Source organism: Globicephala melas, chromosome 15 (assembly GCF_963455315.2).
Source record: "Globicephala melas chromosome 15, mGloMel1.2, whole genome shotgun sequence".
In the NCBI taxonomy this organism is placed as follows: domain Eukaryota; kingdom Metazoa; phylum Chordata; class Mammalia; order Artiodactyla; family Delphinidae; genus Globicephala; species Globicephala melas.
In genome coordinates, this window is record NC_083328.1 from 82,460,064 (window position 1) to 82,482,787 (window position 22,724).

The following is a 22,724-nucleotide window of genomic DNA, read 5'->3' on the forward strand; positions in this document are numbered from 1 at the left end:
AGTGGGCGGGTCAGTGTGAGCAGAACCTTTGGAAATGTCTCAGGTTGGGGCTGAGAGACCAGGATTTGAGATCTGCAGTTCCAAAGGGCCCTGTCCCGTGTCCCCCGATACCATCCATATGATGACTGGAGCCATCCAGACACCTGTGATAATAAAACCCTTTCAGTCACTCTGCAAAGTGGTAAAGAGGAGAGCACAACGAGAACGCAGACGTCTGTCTTTTTACGAGGTTTGCAATCAATCCCACTTTATTACACCAATCAGTATTTTAATGCTACAAACTAACTCGAAGAAAACAAGATGCAAGATAGACACAGCCAAGAAGACAGGGCAGGAGCATTCAAGACCATCCCCAGCGAAGATGCAGAAACAAAACCTCCACATGTCAAAACAGTCGCTAGGATCTCACTAAGGTCTTAACTCTGGGTTCAGCAGCTCTAAGGCAGGCATGGTGCGCAAGGGATAAGGGTGAGTCACACCACACTGAGGAATAGCTGTGGGTGCAGGACACTTCGGCACCAGGAAGCAGTGCCAGGAGGGGACACCTGGTGGACCACCTCAGAAGGGAAGGCAGAATTACCTCATGGACTCTTCAAGTGTCCCCCATGTTGACTCAAAGACAAGAAAAACCACCTGTCGCACCTGTAATGCCTTGTTGTTGCTTCCACAGATTCTAGGAAGATGGTTTTGCCCTGAGTTATACCACCGGTGGACCTGTCACAAGGGCAAAAGTGATGCTGCATATTTTAACGGGGAGGGCATGCACAACCCAGAAGCAGCAGTCAGGTTACAGGTGGAACCCCAGAGCTTCCGAAGCACCATCCTGCCTGAGCAACGACCACTCCACGGATCCCCCTCCAGGAGGACATGGAGCTCATTTGGTTCTCCAGGGCTGAGAAAGAGATGGGCTCATTTCCTTTGGGGTTCAACGACATGACCTAGGGTGTCGAGGGGTCCCTTAGCCCTAATGCTCTGGTTGATCCAATAATTTTCTCACTAGAATGCACGCCGGGTTAAACAATGTTGGTGGGTAAGGAGGGAGTCCTGAGTGGTTTAATGCTCTGAGTAACAGCAAATTAATCCTAAGTATCCTTTCCTTGATGTAAGATTTTCTTTTCTTTCCTTTTCTTCTTCCTACTCTATCTTCAGCACCTAGAACAGAGCTTGGCATGTGCTAGGCACTCAACATTTGTTGAATGAACTCACTTGTTGAATGAACTCACTTCGTTGAAAACCTATCTATGAAAAGAGCTTTGAGTGGTACCCAGCGGTTTCCTTGATAGCTGATCGCCCTGCAGCGCCCCCCAAGGGCAGACAATTGGCTGCACCTACTGAAGAGCACAGATATTAACTAGTGGTTCCAGCTAATTAGACTTTCGGCACATGTTCTCAGCTAGAGCTCAGGGTGGTCCACCAACGGGCTTGGGGACGTGTAAACCATCACTCCGTCTGTCTGTGGGGGTCCTTCTTAGGGAAGATGCTCATCTATCCATTAGGTAACTAATTAGTCTCTTGAGACCGCATTGGTGGTTGGGGGGATTGGAAACTGCTCAGATTACGGTCACTGTACCAGGTCTGCCAAAGGTGATCTCACGATTAATTAATGATTGCCTGAGGTTACCATGCTCACACTATTGAGCCCCTGGAAAATGCCCGGAACCGCACCGTTAATACTGACGTACAGAAGCTCATTCCTCCGGAATATCCGCAATTTTGCGGTCTGGTTTTTAGCTGCTTCGGGCTTTGTTCAACTTATCGATAACCCTGGAGAAGCTGGGGAGCGGTACGGACCCCACGGAGAACCCATGCCTAGCTGCGCAAGCACTCTAACCTGTAGCTAGCTCGCTCGCTCGCTCCTTGGCACCCGCCAGGCCCCCAGCCGCTCCCATCGCCCAAATCCTTTCAAACAAGGTTCCCTCCTGCCACCTGCCGGCCCATTAGGGTCTACGCCTCGGGCTCGGCGCCACTGCGCAACTCACGCGGAGCCGCCCCCGCCTCCCTACTGCACATGCCCGGCAGAAGTCCGGGCGCGCAACTTTGCAGAACCTCTCCGCCCCATTTGTCTTCGCCTCAGTCTCCTCTTTCCTCTCCCAGGCGAGAGGACCAGCGGAGGCACCTCTCCCCGAGTCTTAGGCTGCAGAGTCTAAGACTTAGAGAGAGGAGCCTGGGAGGAGATAGACTTTTTCTCCCCTTTTCCCATCCCTTCTTTTTGCCCAGAGAGGCAAATAGAGGCGCGGAGCTTTAGAAAGTTGAGTGGTCAAGAAGGTAGGTGCTTCCTTTTTCTCCTCGCGCCGAGGTGGAGCTGGGACCTCCGGACCCAGCTTCTTAACCTCGCGAGGAGCACCTTTTCCGGCTCTAGCAGCCGATGCTCTTCGGAGCTGCTCTCTGCAGAGCCAGAGGGTGGGTCGGATTCGCCGAGTGTGTGTGAGGATGGATCGCAGATCCCGAGCTCAGCAAGGGCGCCGAGCTCGCCACAGTTACAACGATCTGTGCCCACCCCTAGGCCGCCGGGCAGCCACCGCACTCCTCTGGCTCTCCTGCTCCATTGCTCTCCTTCGCGCCCTCGCCACCTCCAGCGCCCGCGCCCAGCAGCGCGCGGCTGCCCAGCGCCGGAGCTTCCTTAACGCCCACCACCGCTCCGCCGCCCAGGTATTCCCCGAGCCCCCCGAATCCGACCACGAGCACGAGGAGGCAGACCTCGAGCTCTCCCTCCCCGAGTGCCTGGAGTACGAGGAAGAGTTCGACTACGAATCCGAGACCGAGTCTGAAATCGAGTCGGAGACCGACTTCCAGAGCGACCCTGAGACCGCCCCCACCACTGAGCCCGAGACCGAGCCCGAGGACGAGCGCGGCCCCGTGGTGGCCAAGCGCCGCACCTTCGACCAGTCTCTCACTGAGCGTCTCAACGCCCTGAGGTTGCAGAGCCCCGACGCCTCCCCGAGTCGCACGCAGCCCAGCACTCGGGAGTCTGAGAGCCCCAGACAAGGGGAGGAGCCCGAGCCCGAGGACAAGGATCCGAGGGACCCCGAGGAGTCTGAGCAGCCAAAGGAGAAGAAGCAGCGACGGCGCCGCTGCAAGCCGAAGAAGCCCACCCGCCGCGACCCATCTCCGGAGTCTCCTTCCAAAAGGGGACCCATCCCCATCCGGCGTCACTAATGGAGGACGCGCCCCAGATTCTCCTTGTTTTCTTTGACCCAGGTTGGTGACCAACCGCTAAACTGGGGAGTCTGGGGTCGGTGCTGGAGCGATGGGAGGAAGGGAGGGAGAAGCAAAGGCAGGTTAGAAGGAAGGCGGGAAGAGAGCGGGCTCAGCTAGTTAGCCCTGGAGGCGGGGGCGCAGGGCGAGCTAGGAAGAGCTCCGCGAATCTCCCCCGGGGCGCTGGCGGGCGCCCGGGTGGCCAAAGGCCTGTTGGCCAGAGGGGCGGCGGGGCGCTTCTCGCGCCCCTCTGGAGACAGCCTGAGGTCTCCGAGCTGGTGTCCAGGATGCACGACTGAATTCCGGGAGCACCCCAGGTTTCGAGCTGCACACCCAGAAGGCACGGGTAAGTACTTTGTTTTACGTGCTTTTTTCCCTCCTAGAGTAAGTAGTCTCAAACCAGTTGGCCTTGGCGGGTGCCCGAAACGTGGTTCGGAGGTGCTCGCGCCAACTTTCAGAAAGCAGAGCCGCCCGGCGGTAGCGACACTGTTGCAATGTGCGAATACTAACCAGGCTGGGATTGGGCGACAACTCCGGAGACTGCCGGCTCCCGGGGAAAGTTGCGCGCACACGCGCGCGCCGCTTAAGACACTCGGAGCCTAGAGCCCAGGTCCCGTCGCTGTCAATTTGGAGGCGCCGGACTTCGGCGCCAGTGCCCCCCGCGGCTGCGCGCCGGTCCTGGCCGCCAACGCCCGTCTCCGGGCGCTTGCGGGGCCGGAGACCGCAGCAAAGAGCGTGCGCACCTGCCCGCACGCCCCAGAGCCGACCTCTAAGAGCCGGCCGGCGGTTCCCCACGAGTCACCGGTGCTTGGAAGGCAGGCAGAGGAGGTACGGGAGTCTTGGGAGGTGCCCAACGGGCTACCAGGGTTGGTGGTGTGGGCTTGGTCACGTCGGGGCATCGCCAGCCTTTTGGCGCAGCTAGTCTGGTGGCGGGGCGGGGTGCAGCTTGGCTGGAGAGGTCCCGGGCTGTTTGCGCAAGGGCCTGGGGATGTAAGAGAGGGGCCAAGAGGTCAGCGAGGTGGTCACCAGGGGAAAGGTAAAGCGGAACAAGGAACAAGCTGGAGAGGGAGTCGCGCCTATCACCAGGGAACCCTACAACGCGTCCCCAAAGAGCGCGGCACCCGCCGAGCTGGGGAAAGGTGTTGGATCCGACGCAAGTCCTTGGGCAAGTCCTTGGGCGATCGGTCGAGAGGGGGCAGGAGCCGGCGCCTACGGCAGCCTCGAGGAGGGGAGGGGAGGGGAGGGGAGGCTGCGCGCACCGGCCATTTTCAGCTCCGGTGGAGCTAAGTTTGGAATCTAACCTGGAGGCGAAGCTGCCCTGGTGTCGGAGCACAAAAACGGCCTGAATCCGGTAACGCATCTTCGGTGCGGAAAGTGTGCCTTTCTCACCAGTCCTGGGGGAAAAGACTGGTTAGTGAAATGTATTTACAAAACCTCACCCGATTTGGAAGTTGGCTTTATCTTGGTGCGCGCGCGTCTCGTTTGGCGTTGGTTTGAGCTATTCTGATGAGAATGATTTGGGGGGGGGGGGAGTGAAACGTTTTGAGACTTGAAAAGACGACGGGTCAGGTTCTTAGACTCCTAAGATAAGGTTGCGGCCAGAAGGAACACACGTTAAAGGGTCTTCCTTCCAGGTCTCTTCCCTGGGCAAGGCGTCGCGGAGACCCAGAACTTCTTCTGGGCTGCGGCGCTCGCTAATGGCTGTTGGATGCTGTTCTGGTCTTCACTAGTAAATACCGGGAAGGGGGCTTCCCTGGGCAGCGGGGAAATGTCCAGAAGTCTGGAGACTGCCGAGGACTTGTAGAAGGGTCCGGTGCGCCCTGGCTTTGGCTTGAAGGCGTGAAAACTGCCTAAGTGAAATGGGGCTCCCCAAAGCTGACATTTCTACTTAGTGTAAAAACAGCGGTTCTGTGTTCCTTTCCGTGGCATTAAGTGTTCTGTTTTTTCTCTGTTAACGTCTTAGCAGCCTGAGTTCACCCAGCAAAATGTCTCTGGTGAATAGGCAAAATCAGCCAGGGGTGCGGTTGGCTTTTTTGGTGTGCTTTTCTGTGTGAGGGCTGCCCTCACAGGCTGGGGGGTTTGGGGGGACCCGTTTTCCTGCAGAGCTGGGTTTTTCATTGGAGAAATTAGCATATCGCCTTGTTGCAGGATGAATATACAAGTTTTTTTTTTAAGTCGTCAGTGCCTAGCCCACACCTGTCACCCCAGTCTTGGGCTCTTTTTTAACCTGAAGCCTGCATAAGGAGAGGCTGTCTTTCTTAACAGTAACCAATATACCAGGTTAGTTGTTGCGGGGCGGGGGTGGGGGGGCCCATGTAGGAACACACAGTTTGCCATCTTTCAGACGCTCCTCCATGAGCTACATGATTGTGAAAACCTGTTACCCACCCCCACAGCCCTCCCCCACTCAGTTCCCCTCCCCCACCCCCTCTCCTTCCATCCTGATTCCGGGGTGGAAGAGTCATTAGGCACATACACAACAACTGAGGAGCATACCAAACCCCTATGACCAGGACTCACCCCATGGAGAGGGAGTTTTGCTACAGAGACGCTTCAAAAAATACTCTTTCTACCTAAGGCACTGGTGTTTAGCTGCCTCTCTTTTCTAGAGGCATTTCTGGCAAGTTTTCCAAGCATTCCCAACTCACTAGTCTCCCAACTAGCCCTTTGTCTCGCCCTGCTCAACTGGGGTGTTAGCATTTGAATGGGCTTAACTTGCCCTTGCAACTTAGGAAATTGTCTTAGAAAAAGCAGACCTTAAGAGTTGACCACTGGGGTGAATTACCAGCCAGTTATAAGGTTTCGATTGGAGAGAAAGGGGAAGAGGAGGGGAAGGAGGGTAAAGCTACTTAAATTGTAAGCTCTGATATTCAGGATTTTTAATTTTGCGACATTAATCATTTGCTTAATAGAAATGTGCTTTTTCTTGGACAAAGGTGCTCTTTTAACTGAACTTTTTGAGTTGGAAAGTCATGCAGCAGTGTTCAAATACTGTGTGGTGTCAACAAGCTGGTGTAGGTTTACTTCTGAGGTTTGGCAAGCAAGACTTCTAATCTGTTTATCAGAATTCAGGAATTGGGAATTTTAAAGTTTGGAATTGTTTTAAGATAATGTTTCTTTAACCCGCTAGAAACTTTTTCCCCTTGGAATTGCTATCAGCCCTTTACACTTCAGCCCTCATTTTTAGCAGCTGTGATGGAGGGTTTAATGAGAAAGAAAGCTGCAACTTCAGTGTAGGTAAGAAGGAGGTTTGTTTTTTTGTTTGTTTTAAATAACCTGCATGGATTTTACTTAATTTGTCTGTATTGTTACTGCTCTTCATGTAAAGGGAGGCTATGGAGAGGAAACTGAGCAGAAACCTTGGTGTTTGGGGAAAGTATGTCTCTTTAACAGAAAGGTGACCTATAACAGCAAATCGCTAGAATCAAATTAAGCGTCCAGAGTGATGTCATATGCCAGCTCGAGTGCTACCCTTCTCTTAAAAATTGTCCAGCAAAGGGGGAATGAGATTCTCATATTACATCTTTAATCCCCATGTTCCAGAATGAGGGATGGAATTCCTCGTCCTGCTCTGCGGGTTTGACATTAATGACGCTATTTTCTAAATCCTGATGCCCCAGAAGTGGGCAGCAGGATCTAAGACCTCAGGCTCTTCTCACCCTGGCCCTGCCCAGCAGCCTCGGGTCAGACCCGGTGGCCTCTGCCTCAGTTTCTTCACGTGGAAAATGAAGTAGCTGAAGAGATGGTCCTAGCATCCCTTTCTGCTCCCAACACTTGGAGGTTGATTAAGAAGCCTGGAGTTGCCCAATTTGACTCATACCAATGATTTTAATGCTAAAGGAGCCCCCCCCCCCGCCGCCCCGAACGTTAAAGCTTGATAGAATAAAAGCCAGTTGGGAAGAAATCCGTTTTGTGTTGATCTAATTTGATTTTCCCAAATCTGGTTTTGAATTGGGGGCAAAAATGGTTTCGAGGCCAGTTAGAAATAAATAAACGATAGATAAGTAAGTAAGTAAGCAGGCAGGCAGGTTAGAGAATTCAGAATTCCACTGTGTTCTATTACTAACGGGGTGGGGGGGGTGGGGGTGGCCTCCTCAAGAGCAGATACTTAGTGTTTGTCTTAGGTGTGCTGGTTTTCCCACCTGCCCTCCCTGATCTCAGGGTCGGGGCAGGGAGCCCTGGAGCCAGCCTGGCCCTGAGCACTGCAGCCGGGAGATGCTGGCCGCTTTGGGAGAGAGCAAACTTAACAGCCCCGCTGCTTAACTGACCACAAGTGTTGAATATATTCTTTGGTAACACGTTCAAGTGCCCTGATTAGGTGAGACCTGAAAAAATAGCCCAGAGGCTGCAGCTAGTTAGGATAAACCAGTTTTCTCAACCTTTGTATTTTTTTTCTCTTATCACTCCCTCCCAGGAGCTTCTTCAGACATCTTTTTCTTAATTAGTCCTCGCCCATGAAATGTTAGAGATATATCGTCTATGTTTCTGTACTGCGGGATCTGGTAATAGCTAAGGGTTTTTTTGCACTCCCCCCAAACCAATCTTGTCTCTGTTGCAAATGCATGAGATAAAGAAAGCAAATGTTTAAAAGAACTGGTTTATGTCAAATTAAGTGATTTAACATTCTGTTTTTGTTTTGTATTTTAAACTTTTGGGGGGCTACGTATTAAAAGGCTATATATAAGGTGGATTTTACTGATGTTTGGTTTCTCTTTCTTACATCTCATGTTTTTTCCCCAAGCCCCCTGGTGCCGATACTGGTGCTAGTGCCTACTTAATTCACACGGCAGAGAAGCCAGAGTAAACAGCCTAGTGACTCAGTTCTCCCAAGCCCAAGAGTCTGCAGTGCAGGGCCACCATCACCTGCTGACAGCACTCAGCCAGTTGAGGCGGGACACCTGAGATGAGCTGACGCCACGGAACCCACCCCCCAACTCCCTATTCCAGGGTAGAACCGGGAAGGCATCCTCCCCCAGCTTCACGTGTGGACACGGCCTGTTTTTTGGGCTTATTTTAGGCTGAGCACGTGGCCAATTAGCTGGGGGGGGCACAGATATCAGGCCATAGCTAGAGGAGGCTTCATGGACAGAGGGCAGGTGGTGGCTGTAATGGGGGGTAGACGTGAGGACGACAAAAGGAAAAGAAGGTTTGGGGGGATCACAGGAAAAAGAGGGAGACAAGACACCTGACAAGGAAAAGATGAGGTTTGGAGATGGGGATCACAAAGCCTATAAATGTTAGGGCTAGAGAGAACAGGTTGAAGCACGAGATTGGGGAGAAAAAGGTTTAGGGGAGACTCCATGGCAGTCTTCAAATACGTGGTGGCAGCAGGGGCAACGTCAGCTTAGCATCAGGAAGAGCATTTTTCACAGACAAGGATGACAAGGGATGGCCGCTAATGGGGGTCTCAGATTAGTCACCCTTAACCTCACCGTCCCTCTGAGAGTCTCTTACAGGCCTGGCCCAGAAATTTCAGTTTCTAGGTGCGGTAGAGTTGTCATACGTATGACCTCAGCTGCTTCAACTAAATGGAAAGATTCGCAGCCTAGGAAACCTTGCTTCATGTGGCTCAGATCCTAAGGCCTGGATTCTGGTTCAGGGAGAGTCCCCGAATCTCAAACCTGAGCGGTGTTAGGGGGTGCAGGGCCAAAGACTCCCCCACCCCGCCCCCGCTGAAGAAGACAAGTTTCTCCTCCCCGACGCGAGAGCCGGCTTCTGAGTGTCCTGGCTTATGTTGCTGTCTCAGTTAGATTTCATTAGGAAACTGCACTCTGGGTAATTGAGGTTGTGCGCGAAGGTGAAATATACCATTCCCCTTAAATTCAAATCACTATGCCAGGAATCACCCGGGGTGCCTCTAAAGCCAAATTTCTCTTCCGGGATTCCCTCCCGCCATCCCAGCCCCCCACTTTTGCCCCCTCTCAGTCCCCTTCCTGGGGTGGCACTGGAACCACCACTTCTCCCCCTGAAATAGTCTGCTGCACCACCAGCCAGCGTGGAGACCACAGCTTCATCCAGGTGACTGGAGAATGTCTGGACCCACCCTACAAGCGCAGGGGGTGAGATGCCTGCGGGTCTGCAGCCAGACCCGGGGGGCCGGTCCAAGACAAGGGCTGCTGAGTACAGCTAGTGAGCTGAACGAGGGGGTCTGAATTCATAGAGGGAACCCTTGGCCTCTGGGGCTCCAGCCTGGGGCTTTTTACTCTGAGCAGGTCAAGTCTTCTCATACATCTGGCTGCCACTGTCTGGCACCATGAGCCCTGCATCTGCCCCTAAGCCTCAACCACTTGAGGCATTTTCCTTGCACTTAGCATTTGCCTGAAACAGCCCGGTCACGCAGACCCTTCTGCAGACAGCAGTAGGCTGCTGCCACCTCCACCGGCCATGGCTGGCCGAGGAGATGCTGAAAGGGAGAAGGATGGGCGCAGCGAGTCCTAATTGAACAGTAATTAATTGAACAGCTTCAAAGTCTTATTGCTACTCAGTCAGCACTCAGAAAACATTTGTCACCGGGAGGCTGAGAAACATAATCGCAGCCTGAATTCGCTTCCCTTTGTCCTCCCCTTTCTGCTTTTGCCTTTTCCTCACAACCGGTGGAAAGATTCTCCTCCTCATTTGAAAGTAACCCACTGGCAGCTAATGACTCGAGGGGGCTGCAGAGAAGGCTCTTCCGCAAACTGCCCCCCACCCGACGCCCTGCTAGGGGGAAACGCCGCCGCCCAAGATCACGTTTTCCTGGTTTCTGCTCCCTTCTCTCTTGCCTACCCCCCCTCCCTCTCAAGGGACCCTCTTCCACTTCGCTTTCTCTTTCTTGAATAAAGGGATGAACTAAAAAAGAAAGCTGACAGGCAGCTACTTAAAATCTGGATGGGGCTTGTGCCTTGGGCAATGAGTAAGAGTCCCCGAACATAAGTACCCTGAAATCGTTCACTGATTATGACGTGTGCTGCCGTGGAGGCGTCGATATAGCGCAAGATGGAGTTGGGGAGGCCCAGGGAGTCGTGTGGAGCCACCAAGGAAGGGGGCCACATCCCTGCAGGTGGCACTGGTGCCGTTCAGAGTCAACAGTGAAGAAACACCGTCCTTCCGTTTGGGGTTACCTCTTTACAAAAAGCCAGCCGATTGCTACCTGTGTGGCACCTGGGCCGTCTGGTCTGAACAGACTGACTTTCCTTAGAAGTGCAGCATTTAACTGAAACGAGTAATTTTCCCATCCTTTCTTAATGCATCAAGTGGAGAAAAGTTACCCTTTCCAAGTAGCTAAGAATATATTATAATTTTCAAGAACCCTTCACCTGGATACTGAGAGCCAATCCTCTCCTCCTGTCACGGACACCTCATCTCACTGCAGCCCCTCGCACACTCCCCGTCAGGTAGGGTCCAGACCCTGGTCCGCAGCTTCACCCCAGCTCAGCCTTCCTTCAGGCACCCTGACTAGCCTATCTTGCCGCCTTCTTCCTGGGCTGCGTGAACCCATTAACTAACTTTCTTCCTCCTTCCTGCTCATTCCTAGAAAAGATACACCTCTTCCCCGATAGAAATCCATCCAGAATTGGAAATCTATGCCCCAGATACTCTGGGATTATAAAATTACAATGGCAGATCCTAAAAACTGTGCCCTCTGGCCATCTCCATGCAGGTGAAGGCCACATTTCCGTCTCAGCCAAGATCACCAGCCCCGAATGGGCTCGCCAGACAGTCCCACCAACCAGGGTGGCCCCCAGTCAGCCCACCAGCTGACCACCCCCAGCTCTTACCATACCCGTTCCTCGGGTCCCTGTGGTCAGGCTACCCAGCTGCCTTTCAAACATCGGCCACATTGCTGCCACCTCTCAGGTCCCACTGCTGATCTGTGGTGGAGTTTCAGCTCTGATCCTCACTCATCCAAGTGATTTGGGGTTTTCAGGTTCTGGTAGCCAGTAACTAGAGAAAAATAAGAGTGGACAAAAAGGGGAACACTAGAGTTAAATGCTGGCATTTTTTCTCCTTGGTCCAACTTATCTGTAACCGTTAAAGGCAGTTCCTACTCAAGTCTAAGGGTCCTTTCTCAGCCCACAGCAGTGGGGCAGTTTCAACTGGGGGTGATTTTGCCTCTCGGGGGACGCTTGACAAAATTTAGAGACATTTTTGGTGGCTACACCTAAGGGGATGCTACTGGCATCTAGTGCGTAGAGGCCAGGGACGCTGCTAGGCGTCCTTCAGTGCCCGGGACAGTCACCACAGCAAAGAATTACCTGGCCCCCGATGTCACCAGTGCAGAGGCTAAGAAACCACCATCGAGATGAGATCTGTTGACCAATTCTTAACTTCTTCACTCCGGCGTGCTCCCGCCCATCCCGTCCTAGGCCCGCTGCTCTCTCCTGTAATGTCCCCCCTTTTCTTCTCCAGTGCTCCAGGTGTTTGAGCTTCTATCACCAAACGTATTTCTCCCCTTGAAGGTTTTATCTGATCTAGTGATTTCATATCCTAAGAAGGATAACTGTCCCTTTGAATTCGGGGTCTTTACCTTCCTTCTAAACTTTGGTCCCTTCCTCCTAAATAATAAGCTGAAGAAAATCTCCACCCAGACTGTACATCCTTCCTTCCCCTCTGCCATGTCTAAAACCAGACTGGCTCCACCACCATGCCAGCTTCTCTCCAGATCCTCCACAACGTCCCTATCCCACAGGTGTCCCATCATCCAGGCACCAGACTTGACTCCGCCACCCTTTGTGCGTTGCACAGAAGTCGCTGGAGGGTCCTCTGGGATCCCTCTTGAGTCCCTCCCTCCAGCCCTCCTGTTTCCTTCCCTGTGCGTGGTTCTCGCTCCCTTAAAGGTCATGACCAGACACAGCCTCCTTTGTTCTCTTCAACAGGACCATCCTCCGCACTGCCTCAAACCTGTCCTAAAACTAGGCTCAAATCCTCACTTGCAGGACAAAAAATTCAGTATCTCTTCCATTTCCTACCAAAAGAGCCTCAAAACTGCCTGCCCTGAGAAATCCTACCCAATTTTTCCTGCCTCTCTCCCCCACTGGTCCTCCCAGACCCGGCAAGGTGGCCTGTTCTCTTTACCCAGCCATGTGCCACGTATCCCACTGTTGGATCTTTGTTCGTGGTAGGCCAATGTCTCCCATCCCCCCCCCTTCTGTTCACAGCCTAGACATCTATCCCTCCACAGAGGCCCACGTGAAACTCTATTGTCTCCAACAAGGTCCCCCCAGTTGCAGGTCTTTTCTTTCGTTTTTATGTTGCTTAGCCTCTGCGAGGGAGGGCTGCTCTCTGCCCAATCTGTATCCCGCCAATGCCTGTGCTCTCCTGGCAAACCACCAGGATGCTACCGGCTCCTGAGGATGTCAAACAGAGACCCTGTGCCCATTCCCTGCTGACGTGGGCGGCGCGCGAGGCCTGGCGAGAGCAAACCGTCCCTCTGGGGCCCCCACCGTGGCCTCCCTGAGGCTCCAAACCGCGACGTCTACTAACCTTCCACTTCGGCAGGGCTCAGCACCCCCGCGACCTCAACTCCTTATCCATCTGGGGCCGCTCCTCTGCAGCGGGGCAGTGAGCCCCTCTCCTCAGGGTCTGGGCCCTCTACCTCCAGGCCCTGGAAAGCCTGCTCCTCGCCTCACCCCGGCGGCGGATCCCTGTTAGGTGGGCTCGCCCACCGCCATCAGCGAGAACAAGGGTTGGTCCCTGAGAGCCCTCACCTCCCCTTTCAGCTTTGGTGACTTGGGGCGCCAAGAAGAGCGACCCCACGGCGCCACCCAGCCTCGTGGCGGTCCAGGCCTGGTCGCCATACGCCCGCCCACCAATCCGCTTCTAACCACCCCGGCCGCATAACCTCTTAGGGCGTTCCAACGCGGCGCCCCCTATTGGACCTCCCACTCATATCCGGTTTCCGGTCCGACGCCCCCCGCTCATTCGCCAGGCAGCCTTGATTGGCGTGACCCCAGCCCAATGGCCGACCAAGCGCTGGGGTCGGAGGGGAGCGAGTTGACTGTTGCGACCCAGTTGGACCATTCAGTGGATGCCCAAAAGGTTGAGCCGTTACGCGTGGGGATAGTTGTCCAAAGTTTGAACCAAAGTTCAGTGTTGGCACTTGGAAGTGTGTAGACCCGAAGAGATGAGAGGAGACGCCCTTGGGGAGGCTCCACACGCTACCCGGGGTCCAACTTGGTCAGCTTCCTCCTCGCAGCGCGGCCACGCGCGGGGGCAGTGAGGCGCTCTGGCTGTGACCCCCTCGTTTGAAGAGGGTTGCGTTAGGTTTCACGAGGTTGGAGCATACGTGCGTACGTGGTTCGCTCGACTGCGGCTGGCAGATACAGCGATCCAGGCAGTGCGATCCCGGCGATGCGCCCCGCTTGCCGCATCCCGCCGCCCCTCCCCCCGCCCTAAGGCCAGGCGCCCACCTGACTCTTGCCCAGCTACCTTCCACCTAAAAGTGGCTCACAGGTCCCTGTCACCCACTGGCGAGTCAGATACGATGCCATGCCCGAGTCCCGGGTCTTACGCGAACCGCAAACAGCAAATCTTTCCTGGGGCTCAAAGCCAGATTTCGCCGACCCCAAACCCAGATCAGTGTGCATGCACGCACGAGCCCACCCAAGTGGTGTAGGCATTGATCCCCGCCGGCTCGGAGCCCACCGCGCGCTACGGCGACGAGAATGCAGCCGGGCGACTGCCGGGTTTGTGGCAAGACTTGTGTGCCTCCTCAGCGGGCTCAAGCGCTGGAAAAGTAAAGCTGCTGCTCTGGGAGACCCACAGCGAGAGCAGAAGGACTGGAAGGGGGCTGGAGGAGGGCTGGAGCGGGGCTAGAGGAGCAGACTGACCACCCCCGCAGCCGGTGCCCGAGGCGGGGAGCAGCGCACAGCGGCCGCAGCTGCCCGCGCGGCACGGTGTGTATTTTTGGATTTGGTGCGCATGGGGTTTCTCAGTCTCTGAGACCACCCTAAACCGGCCGTAAATTTCAACTGAAATTCCATTTAGCCCTTCCCCCCGCACAGTAGGACCCCCGGAACTCCGGGGCCTACAGTCTGTGGGGTCCCTGTGTGCGTCCCACGCCCCCGCGTTCCGTGCCGCGGCAGCTACCGCTTAGAGAGTCTCGGTGGTAGATGCCCGAGACCCTCTTATTCCCCTGTATTTATCATAGTCCCCATAAACGGGGAGGAACCCTGCCTGCGCCACCGCAGGCCACTGCTGAGACCCCAGAGTGTGGTGGGGATGGGGGTGCATAGAGGTGCTTTACAGGAGCCAGCCTCGGCAACCGGCAAACAAAAACGCAGAAGCGATGGAAAGTACCCCAACACATTTTAAAAACAAATTGCGTGCTCACACTCGGCACCCCTTGCCCCTCGCCTCCTGCCTGCTCCGCCGGTGGGCTCACGACCACCTGTCGCATCCCCGCGCGCGCCTGCACCCCCTTCCCACCCGCCCAAAGCCTTGCGCTCCAGACCTGGGCAGGATCCGAGGCTGCCCAGGGCTGGGGGCTGGGGCTCAGGGGTTCAGGGGTAATTTGGGGTTATGAAACACTCCTGCAGTCCCCCCTCCCCTCGAGGAGAGTCTGTTGGGTCTGGGAGGGAGGGTTTCAGCTCCTGCGCTCAAGCAGCCCGGGGCCCACGTCTTGCATCACGTGTCCCGCAACGCAGGAGAGCTCTCTCTCTGGCCAGGGGAGAAGAGAGGAGAAAGACTCCAAATCAGTCAGGGAGAGGACTGGAAGGAACCAAAACGTCCCTGCGAGGCCTGCGCTCATCAGCCCCCTTACCCAAAGTCCGGGGCTCCCGGCTCCCGGAGCCGGCTCCCGGAGCCACCTCGGCCGGGGCTGGTGTCCCCTGGTGGCAGAGAAAGAGCACTACGAGCGATTTTCGGACCGAATCGGCACGCTCCTCTGATCCAAGCAGGCGGGGCTGGCCTGGAGCTGAGAGAAAGAGAGAGGAGGGGACGAAGCAGGCCTAAGGGGGGGCCAGGGGCCGCCTGAGGGGATAAAAAGTGGCCAGAAAGGAGCCAAGACTCAACCAGCAACAATAGACTTGCTTCTAACATGGTCTGGGGTTTGAGGTCCTGAACCCCTAGACCTCACTGGGGTTAGAAAGTGTGGTTGGAGAACTTTCCAGCTGGTACTTCAATTTTTTTTTTTTTTTTGAAAATATTTTTTTCACCCTAGTTCGGTCGGGTGCTCCGTCTTACGGGGCCCCAAGTTTATTTTAAGAAACCGCCACCGTGTTATGGGCGTGCGCAACTGCCTCGACGGCAATAATATGTCAGGACAACGCAATATCCCCCTTGAACTCGGCGAACAGCCCGAGCAACCACCTTTGGAGGCCCCAGGGGCAGCTGCCCCCGGTGCTGGGCCTGGCGCAGCCGAAGAGATGGAGACCCCACCGCCTCACAGCGAGCCCGTCCCCGTCGAGATTGAAGGCGAGGCCTGTGGACCCCCAGAAGTCTCCAGGCCCAAGTTCCAGGACCTCAGCCAGGCCATCAAGGAAGCCGGAGCCCATGGAGGCTACAGCCCACCTCCTGAAGAAGCCATGCCCTTCGAGGTCGAGCAGTCCAGCTTGGGACGCTTCTGGCCTACCCTGGAGCACCCTGGAGACACCACTGGGGCCCATGCAGGCCTTGAAGCCTTCAGCCCACCGATCGTGGAGCCCAGAGCCTTCGGTGAGGCCGGGTCAAGCCTGGGAAGCTACAGCCCTCCCCCCGAAGAAGCTATGCCCTTTGAGTTTGAGCAGCCTGCGCAGGGAAGCTGCAACCAACCTCTCTTGCAGGTCTCAGACCTCGCTCCAGGAGGCCCACGTGCGGGGGTCTTTAGGGCTCCTCCCGAGGAGCCCCAAGATCTCAGACCTGCAAGCGCACGCTTCAGAGGAGGATGCAGCCCTCCCCGTGAGGAGGATGTGCCATTTGAGTTTGATGGAGCAGGCTTTGGGGACGACAGCCCACCCCCTGGGCTCCCCCGAGCTAGCCCACAAATCGACGGCCTTGGCGGCAACCAGATCGCGGCAGTCGCGGCCCCGAGTGCGGTCCTCCTCGCTCCCGCCGCGAACGAGCCCCCCCTCTGGGTCCCAGGCATCATCGGCAGCCCATCTCGAGAGGCTGTCAGACCTCCTCCACACTTCGCGGGCAACAGCCCCCCGATGGAGATCTCCGGACCCCCGCGCGAGATTGGCAGCGCCCCCGTTGGGGTCGACGACGCTCCCGTCAACGTGGACAGCCCCCGAGTCGCGCCTGACGGCCCGCCCATCAAGGTCTCCCGAGCCCCAGTTAAGAGAGAGCAAGCAGAGGGAGAGAGACCCCCAGTTGAGGGAGAAGCAGCCGAGATGGAAGGAGGCTCAGCCGACGCTGCCGCGGAGAGAGGCAAAGTCCCTGATCCCGGAGACGGAGCCCCTGCCGCCGGAGCAGCCCCTGACGCGCCAGCCGCCGGGGCAGCCCCCGATGCTCCTGCCGCCGGGGCAGCCCCTGCCGGCCCTGACACGCCAGCCGCCAGGGCAGCCCCTGCCGCCCGGGCAGCCCCTGCCGCCCGGGCAGCTCCTGTCGCCCGGGCCGCCCCTGTCGCCCGGGCCACCCCTGTCCCCCGGGCCGCTCCCACCGCCTGGGCAACCCCAGCCTCTGGAGCCCGACCCAAGATCAGTTTCCTTAGACCCCCCAGCCCCGAGATCCAGGCTGCCGATCCGCCTACTCCGCAGCCTCCTCGCGCATATGCCTGGCGGGGCAGGTCTGAGCGCAGCTGCTACCGCGGCGGCGACAACGACGACATATCGGTCAGCAGCGACAGCGGAGACGAATCCGACGATGGGACCTTCGGATGCCACCGCTGGTTTCAGTCCAGGCGAAACCGCCGCCGCCAAAAGACCCGGCGCAACTTGCTCCGCAACTTCCTCGTTCAGGCCTTCGGAGGCTGCTTCTGCAGATCCGAGAGCCCCCAGTCCAGAGGCTCCCTCAGCCCCAAGGTCAAGAAGGTTGCCCTGGAGGAGAAGCGCAGACAGACCCGCAAGGAAAGCGTGGAGATGCGCGCCCAGAAGCGCACAGAGAAGAAACGCAGCAAACTCATCGACAAGCAGCTCCAGAACGAGAAGATGGGCTACATGTGTACGCACCGCCTGCTGCTTCTAGGTAATGCGGCGGACTCTGCCCGTGGGGAGCAGGGCCGCCCGGGGGCCCCGGGAGTGGGTGGCAGGGCTGCCCGGTGGGGCTTGGGGCCCGGCGGCGGGAGGACGGGGTCTGGGCAAAGGCGGGAAGAACCTGCCAGAAAGTTCCAGCTGGGGGCCCTAACTTTGCCCCGGGAGCGGGGGGGGCCTCGGGTGGGCTTGGGTGGCGAAGTGTGTGCCCTTTAGGGAGAAAAGTGGTGCCGTGCAACACTGAGGGTCGTTTCCAGCTGGACAAACCAGCGCCAGCGACCGTAAGACGTCGCCGAGTCGTGGGGTGGGGGACGGCAAGAAAGGCGGGGGCTTCAGGTGAGCCAGGAACTGCAGGGGAGGGCTCCGGGGTCGCTCAGGCTGGGCTGGCTGGGGCCGTTGGTGGGTTGGGGTCATTGGAGAAGGTGCGTCCCCGCCTCGCCTGGCACGGCTGCTTGGAGTAAGACGGCTTGTTGTTGGTGTGTGTTGGTGTCCATATTGTGTCCGCCTGTGCATGATATGCTCAAGCGTTCTTCCATTCCCGCCCCTGGCACCCCCAAATTACCCGCCGACTGTGTACTTGTACCGGGGAACGGGCTGTCTTGTGTTTTGCGCCATTGCGCGGGCAAAAACTTTCCGTGTTCGCACACTCGGGTGGTACCTGTGCGCTGGCGCTGTGCAGTGGGCGGCGCGAAAACGCCCGAGAAGGTAGCGGGAGACGCTGGGCAGGATGTCGGGCCGCTGGCGGGGCGGGGGGAGGGGGCCGCCTCTGGCCGGCCTCCGTAACCTGTTTTCTGTCTGTCTTTCTCTCTTTTCTCCCTTTGCGCTAAGCGTTTCCTCACTTCTCATTCGTTCGCCCAACCCTCCCGCCTTTACGGTTGAAAAACCAGACACTCAGGTATCTGGGGCGTCCGGGGCTGCGCGCAGAAATTCGGTATTCTGCACACACTCTGCTCACCTGGCGGGGGGCGGAGGGAGGAGGGGGAGAAACCCCACACACACACTTAACCCGCTGTAGGCGAGTCCCGTATCCCAAACCACACGGGGCTGGTTCCGGGGGGGAGGGGCTGGGGAGGTGGGAGGGGGCGTGGCCATGTTTAAAAAATATGAAATCATTTTTCTTCCTAGGGAAGAGCCTGAGGTAAGCCAATCATTTACCCTTTTACAGAATACAGTAGGAGGGGCTTGGTGTAAAGAGAGAGGGTTTATGCGTTGGGAGTGGAATGCCCATCTTGTGTTTGAAATGCAATTAAAATAAAACTTTTTAAAAAATGCTTCCAGTGTATTTTAAGTGTGTGGACAAAATGTGATAAAACTGTGAGACATGTAAATGTTTGCATGTGAATTCTTTCAAGCAGCTTTAGCTGGGGGCAAAGAGGCTCAAAGGTAAGATCCTCTGCATATGGGCTTGGGATACAGAAACATTAAAAAGATGTTAATAATCCCATTGGAAGGGTACCTTTGGTGGCCCTGGCCTTCCCCCTCCTCCTCCCTTCACCTATGCCAGCTTTCAGGGTCCTCTCCCCTCTCCAGGACCTCCCTCCTCCCCCCCACAGCTTGACTCGTGCCACAGCTAATCAAAGCAGCAATTAGCAAAGGTCTGAATGTGGGGCTTAAGTGAAAATTTCAGATGTGAAACTCCACAATCTTAATTTCTTTCTTTATTCTCTAAGACCTCTCAAGGGATTTCAAGATCACAACTTTTCAGGCGGTGCTATGTTTGTTTGCTAAATATTTTATAATGTGTGATGGTGTCTATTAATGACCTATGGGCATCACTGTTTGCTGTTGTGATATGTGCCTCTCACGCATCACAGTTTTACATGTGATGGTCATTCTGTTTATGCCCACCCAGGGAAACACAGACAACATCATTTCCCCAAAAACATACAGGAGGGAGACAGTTTTACATTTCAGATGCCTCAACTGCGTGGAAGGCACAGAGCCTCAAATGACAGCGTGCTGTTTTCCTGCAGACAACTGATTTTGCCACAAGAGCCCCATTTCAATATCCCAAGCATAGCTCTGGGTAGCAAACCTGTGATGGGGGAGGCGGCCATAATTGGGGGCAGACAGGAGAGCCAAGTGACGGCGTGCACTTGAGCCCTAATTGGCCAGTGCCGCTCATATGCCGGGGCCTCAGTTGCCTCATTTGTGAAATGAAACTTTCAAGCAGATCTTCACTAAATTCTCCTTTGCTCCATGGCCTGAATCCCCTATTCTGGGGGTTGGGGAGCACCATCCACTTAAATCAGGACTGGAGCCTTAAACCATAGGTTATGCACGCATCAACTCTGTAGCAAACAGCCCGTGTCTGGGGCTGAGCCTTAAGAATGTTAGAAGTTTCCCTTGCTTACCCATGTTTTATATGCAGGGGGAAAAATTCACCTTAAGTAAAGGAAATTAGCTGGGGTCACCCTGCCATCATCCTGGCCCTGCACCCAGGTCAAGCCCGTTTGCATGCAGTGTAGTCCGGTGAAACGTGGGCCCTGTCTAGCACGAACCTGAATTCAGAAAGCCAGATTGCCTGCTGTGGCAGTGTGGCTTGTGGAGCCAGGCTGCAATCTGACAAGGTTTCATTTTGCCAAAGTGACAAGAGGCACCCCGCTGGGTCTGAATTATTTCCATGTTTGCAGAGGGGGAGAGGAGGCAGGATGAAGACCCACTTCCATTTAGGACAAGACTTTTCACTAACATTTAAATCCTAACATATAAAACAAGACATCCGTATACGCTGAGCACTGAAAAGGGAAGACCAAATGACCATCCTTTGATAATTGGTGACATACAGATTCATCTGTTGCTTTAAAACTGTATGTGTTTCTGTGTATATACCCTCTCCATTTTTATTGCCCAAACAGCTTAACCACATTACAGGGACTCTTAAAAAGGAAAATGGTAGATAAATAGTTAGAAATAGATAGACTATCAGTAACATGACTGAAATTCTAGAATAGCTAAAAAGTTGAAGCCTTTTTCTTACTCTAGCCAATAATAGACTTATTTCCATGTTTCTGTTGCCTTTCTGAATAATTTTGGTGGCTTAAACATGTTTTGGAAACCTAATTTGGGTGATTCCCTCATTTTTGTTAAGAATTGAAGGGACTGCTAGGCTAGAATTTCTTAGTAGCTGCTGACTGTATTAAAATTGTGCAGGCAAATGCTATATATAATAATGGCTATTCTGCCATGACACTTTGTTTATACAGTGAATCTCAATTAATTGTATGATAATTTATTTATGCCACCAGGTACAACAGTGAGGCATCTATCTCATCCTGCTGGAGTGCCCTTTGCTTTGCTTTTTTATTTATTTTTAATTCAGCCATTTTTCCGTATTCAAAATGCCTCCACTGAGCTGTTTGGTGCAGTGGGAAGGGCATGGCTTACCAGGCCAAAAATCTCTTCCTTGCCTTTTAAAATCCAATTTCCATAGATTTTTCTCAAAAAAAAAAATGCCTTTCTATACAGCTATGTTAATTTTTATCATTTGCCTACGTTACATATACCATGGAAAACTGGTATTAAGCAAAAAAAAAAGTGGGGTTTGTCACCTTTTTGTACATTCATCCCACCCCCTTACTCTCCCCACCCCCAGCTTGAGAGGGATAGCCTCACTGCCTTCAGAATTGTTAGTAACCTGTAAGAGTAATGATTACACATAATGATAGCACTTTTTTACCGTATTTTTAAAAGCCTTTCATCCAGTCACATTTCTCCTTTGCAACAGCCTTGGGCAGTAAAAATGTGATGGGACCCCATTTCATAGGCAAGTAAACCAAAAGCTCAGAGATTAAATGTCAGGGACTTTTGCTCAAAGACTGCAAGGTAAGTGAAGGAATCAGAAGTTTCTAATTCAGTGCTTACCCCCAACATGTGGTAATAAGTTATAAAGCGTCATTTCAGTGTGAGCCATGATTATTGTTAAGTGCGCTATGTGCTCTTAAAATCCCTTGTCAGATGACAGGTGTCCCGCAGTCTTCTGCCTCCTGAATAATAACCAGAACCAGACAGACCCTTGGTTATAAGTGTCCATTGAGTGTACGTGAAACGTGAGCCTCCTCATTGCTGGGATACCTGTCACTGCTGTGGTGATATTTTGTTTCCACATTTGCTGTCATTCATCTGCCAACACTGCAGTCTTTGTTTGTTTGTTGGACTTCTTTTTTTAAATGCAGGTTTTCTTTAAAGTCTTTAAAAAATCCCCCAGAAGTGTTCTTGAGCAAGGTCTAAAGCTTTTTTCTTTACTCAGGTTTCCACTAAAACATCATTATCATCATCATTTAAAAATACAGTTGCTTTTATGCATAGCCCCTCCATTATTAGTGTTAGAGTGTAATAGACTGTTTAGAATCTCCTGGCCTGGATCTAATGACCCTATTAAAATAACTCTTACTCAATATTCTTCATAGTGATTATTTCTTAAAAGTATTCCTTCCTTTCAGTCGGGGCTAATTCCTCCTTAGTGAGTGTCAGTACATAATCTTGGAAATCACCTTTGACTTTTATGGGGGAAGGTTGGTATTAAGCAAAAAAAAAAAAAAAAAAACTTTTTTAGAGACGGTAAACTAATTGACTAGATTTGAAATTCTCCATCCCAACCGTGTGTCTTCTTTATAGAGTTAATTTTCCCACCAAATAAAACATACCCCTTACCCCAGCAAAACCGTGGCCCTCCAAATCCCTCTCCATTCAGTGACTTTTAGGAGGCATGTAAATAGCAAGTGAAAACTGGTCTCCATACTTCTTGTTTCTTTAACCTGTGGCAAAGGCAGGGTTCTTCCCAACCCACCTTGTGCCTCCTAGGGTTTCTAATGGAAGTGAAATTAACATGCCAGTTGTCCATTTCAAAATCGGATTCCTCTGCAAGTGTAGCAATTTTCAAAACAGAAAGGGCAGGGCCAGTTGCTGTGACAGGGTTCCCACCAGCAATTAAAACAGTTAGTCAGGTCATTCTAATTAACCGTCTCCAGCTCTGGTGGCCCCCCCAGTAAGAGGAACTCAGACTCGGCCCTGTTAACACCAACCTCAACAGATTTCATTGAATTAGACTGAAAGGGTCTTTGTCCCATCAGATTCCTGTTGTGGCCTGTGGTCACCCTGGGCATAAGATCCTCATCTCTTCAGGGAGTGAGAGAAAGATGGGCCTGAGTCTCTCTCTTTGGGATTCTGCTGAAGAGTCAGCAAGTCAAAGTGGCCTTTATGAAACTGAGGAAGGCTAGTGGGAAGCCCCAGATACAAACTGGCCATTGGAGTAGGCCAAGGGAGGGGAGGGGCGTTTGCAGAAGAATCAGAGGAAGATGTGTCCTTTTCCTTCATTCCTCTAAAATGGGGGCCAGATACTAGAAATTGAGAGAAGCCTTGAACCCAGGGCCTGGCACATGTAAGTGTCTGATAAATGGTAGCCATTATGTTTAGAAATTTACTTTTCTTCCTGGACTTCTG

General features: G+C 53.9%; 2 protein-coding genes and 1 long non-coding RNA gene across 10 annotated transcripts in view; 2 read left to right on the forward strand and 1 right to left on the reverse strand.

Annotated features, from left to right (window-relative positions):
• Positions 1-235: 235 nt before the first annotated feature.
• Positions 236-12,992, reverse strand: LOC132593520 (uncharacterized). The gene is made up of 4 exons (XR_009559119.1): positions 12,658-12,992; positions 10,958-11,118; positions 4,497-4,589; positions 236-4,177 (listed from the first exon to the last, which is right to left on the reverse strand). It is a non-coding gene; the product is annotated as an uncharacterized lncRNA (long non-coding RNA).
• Positions 2,044-22,724, forward strand: part of LOC138842343 (neuroendocrine secretory protein 55-like) — a 57,384-nt gene continuing 36,703 nt past the window's right edge. Inside the window, exon 1 of the mRNA XM_070043699.1 lies at positions 2,044-3,198. Coding sequence (XP_069899800.1) covers positions 2,431-3,156 — 726 coding nt within the window. The 5' untranslated portion in view covers positions 2,044-2,430 and the 3' untranslated portion in view covers positions 3,157-3,198. The remainder of the gene's footprint in view (positions 3,199-22,724) is intronic.
• GNAS (GNAS complex locus) overlaps positions 3,077-22,724 on the forward strand; it is a 66,445-nt gene continuing 46,797 nt past the window's right edge. For 4 of the 8 annotated variants that reach the window (XM_030841696.2, XM_060285402.1, XM_030841699.2 and 1 more), the window contains exon 1: positions 15,381-17,277. In XM_030841696.2, the coding sequence (XP_030697556.1) occupies positions 15,396-17,277 (1,882 nt within the window). In that variant the 5' untranslated portion in view covers positions 15,381-15,395. Of the gene's footprint in view, positions 3,199-15,380; positions 17,278-22,724 lie in introns of those variants that run through there. The other 4 variants (XM_060285410.2, XM_060285411.2, XM_060285408.2 and 1 more) reach the window with 3 other exon arrangements.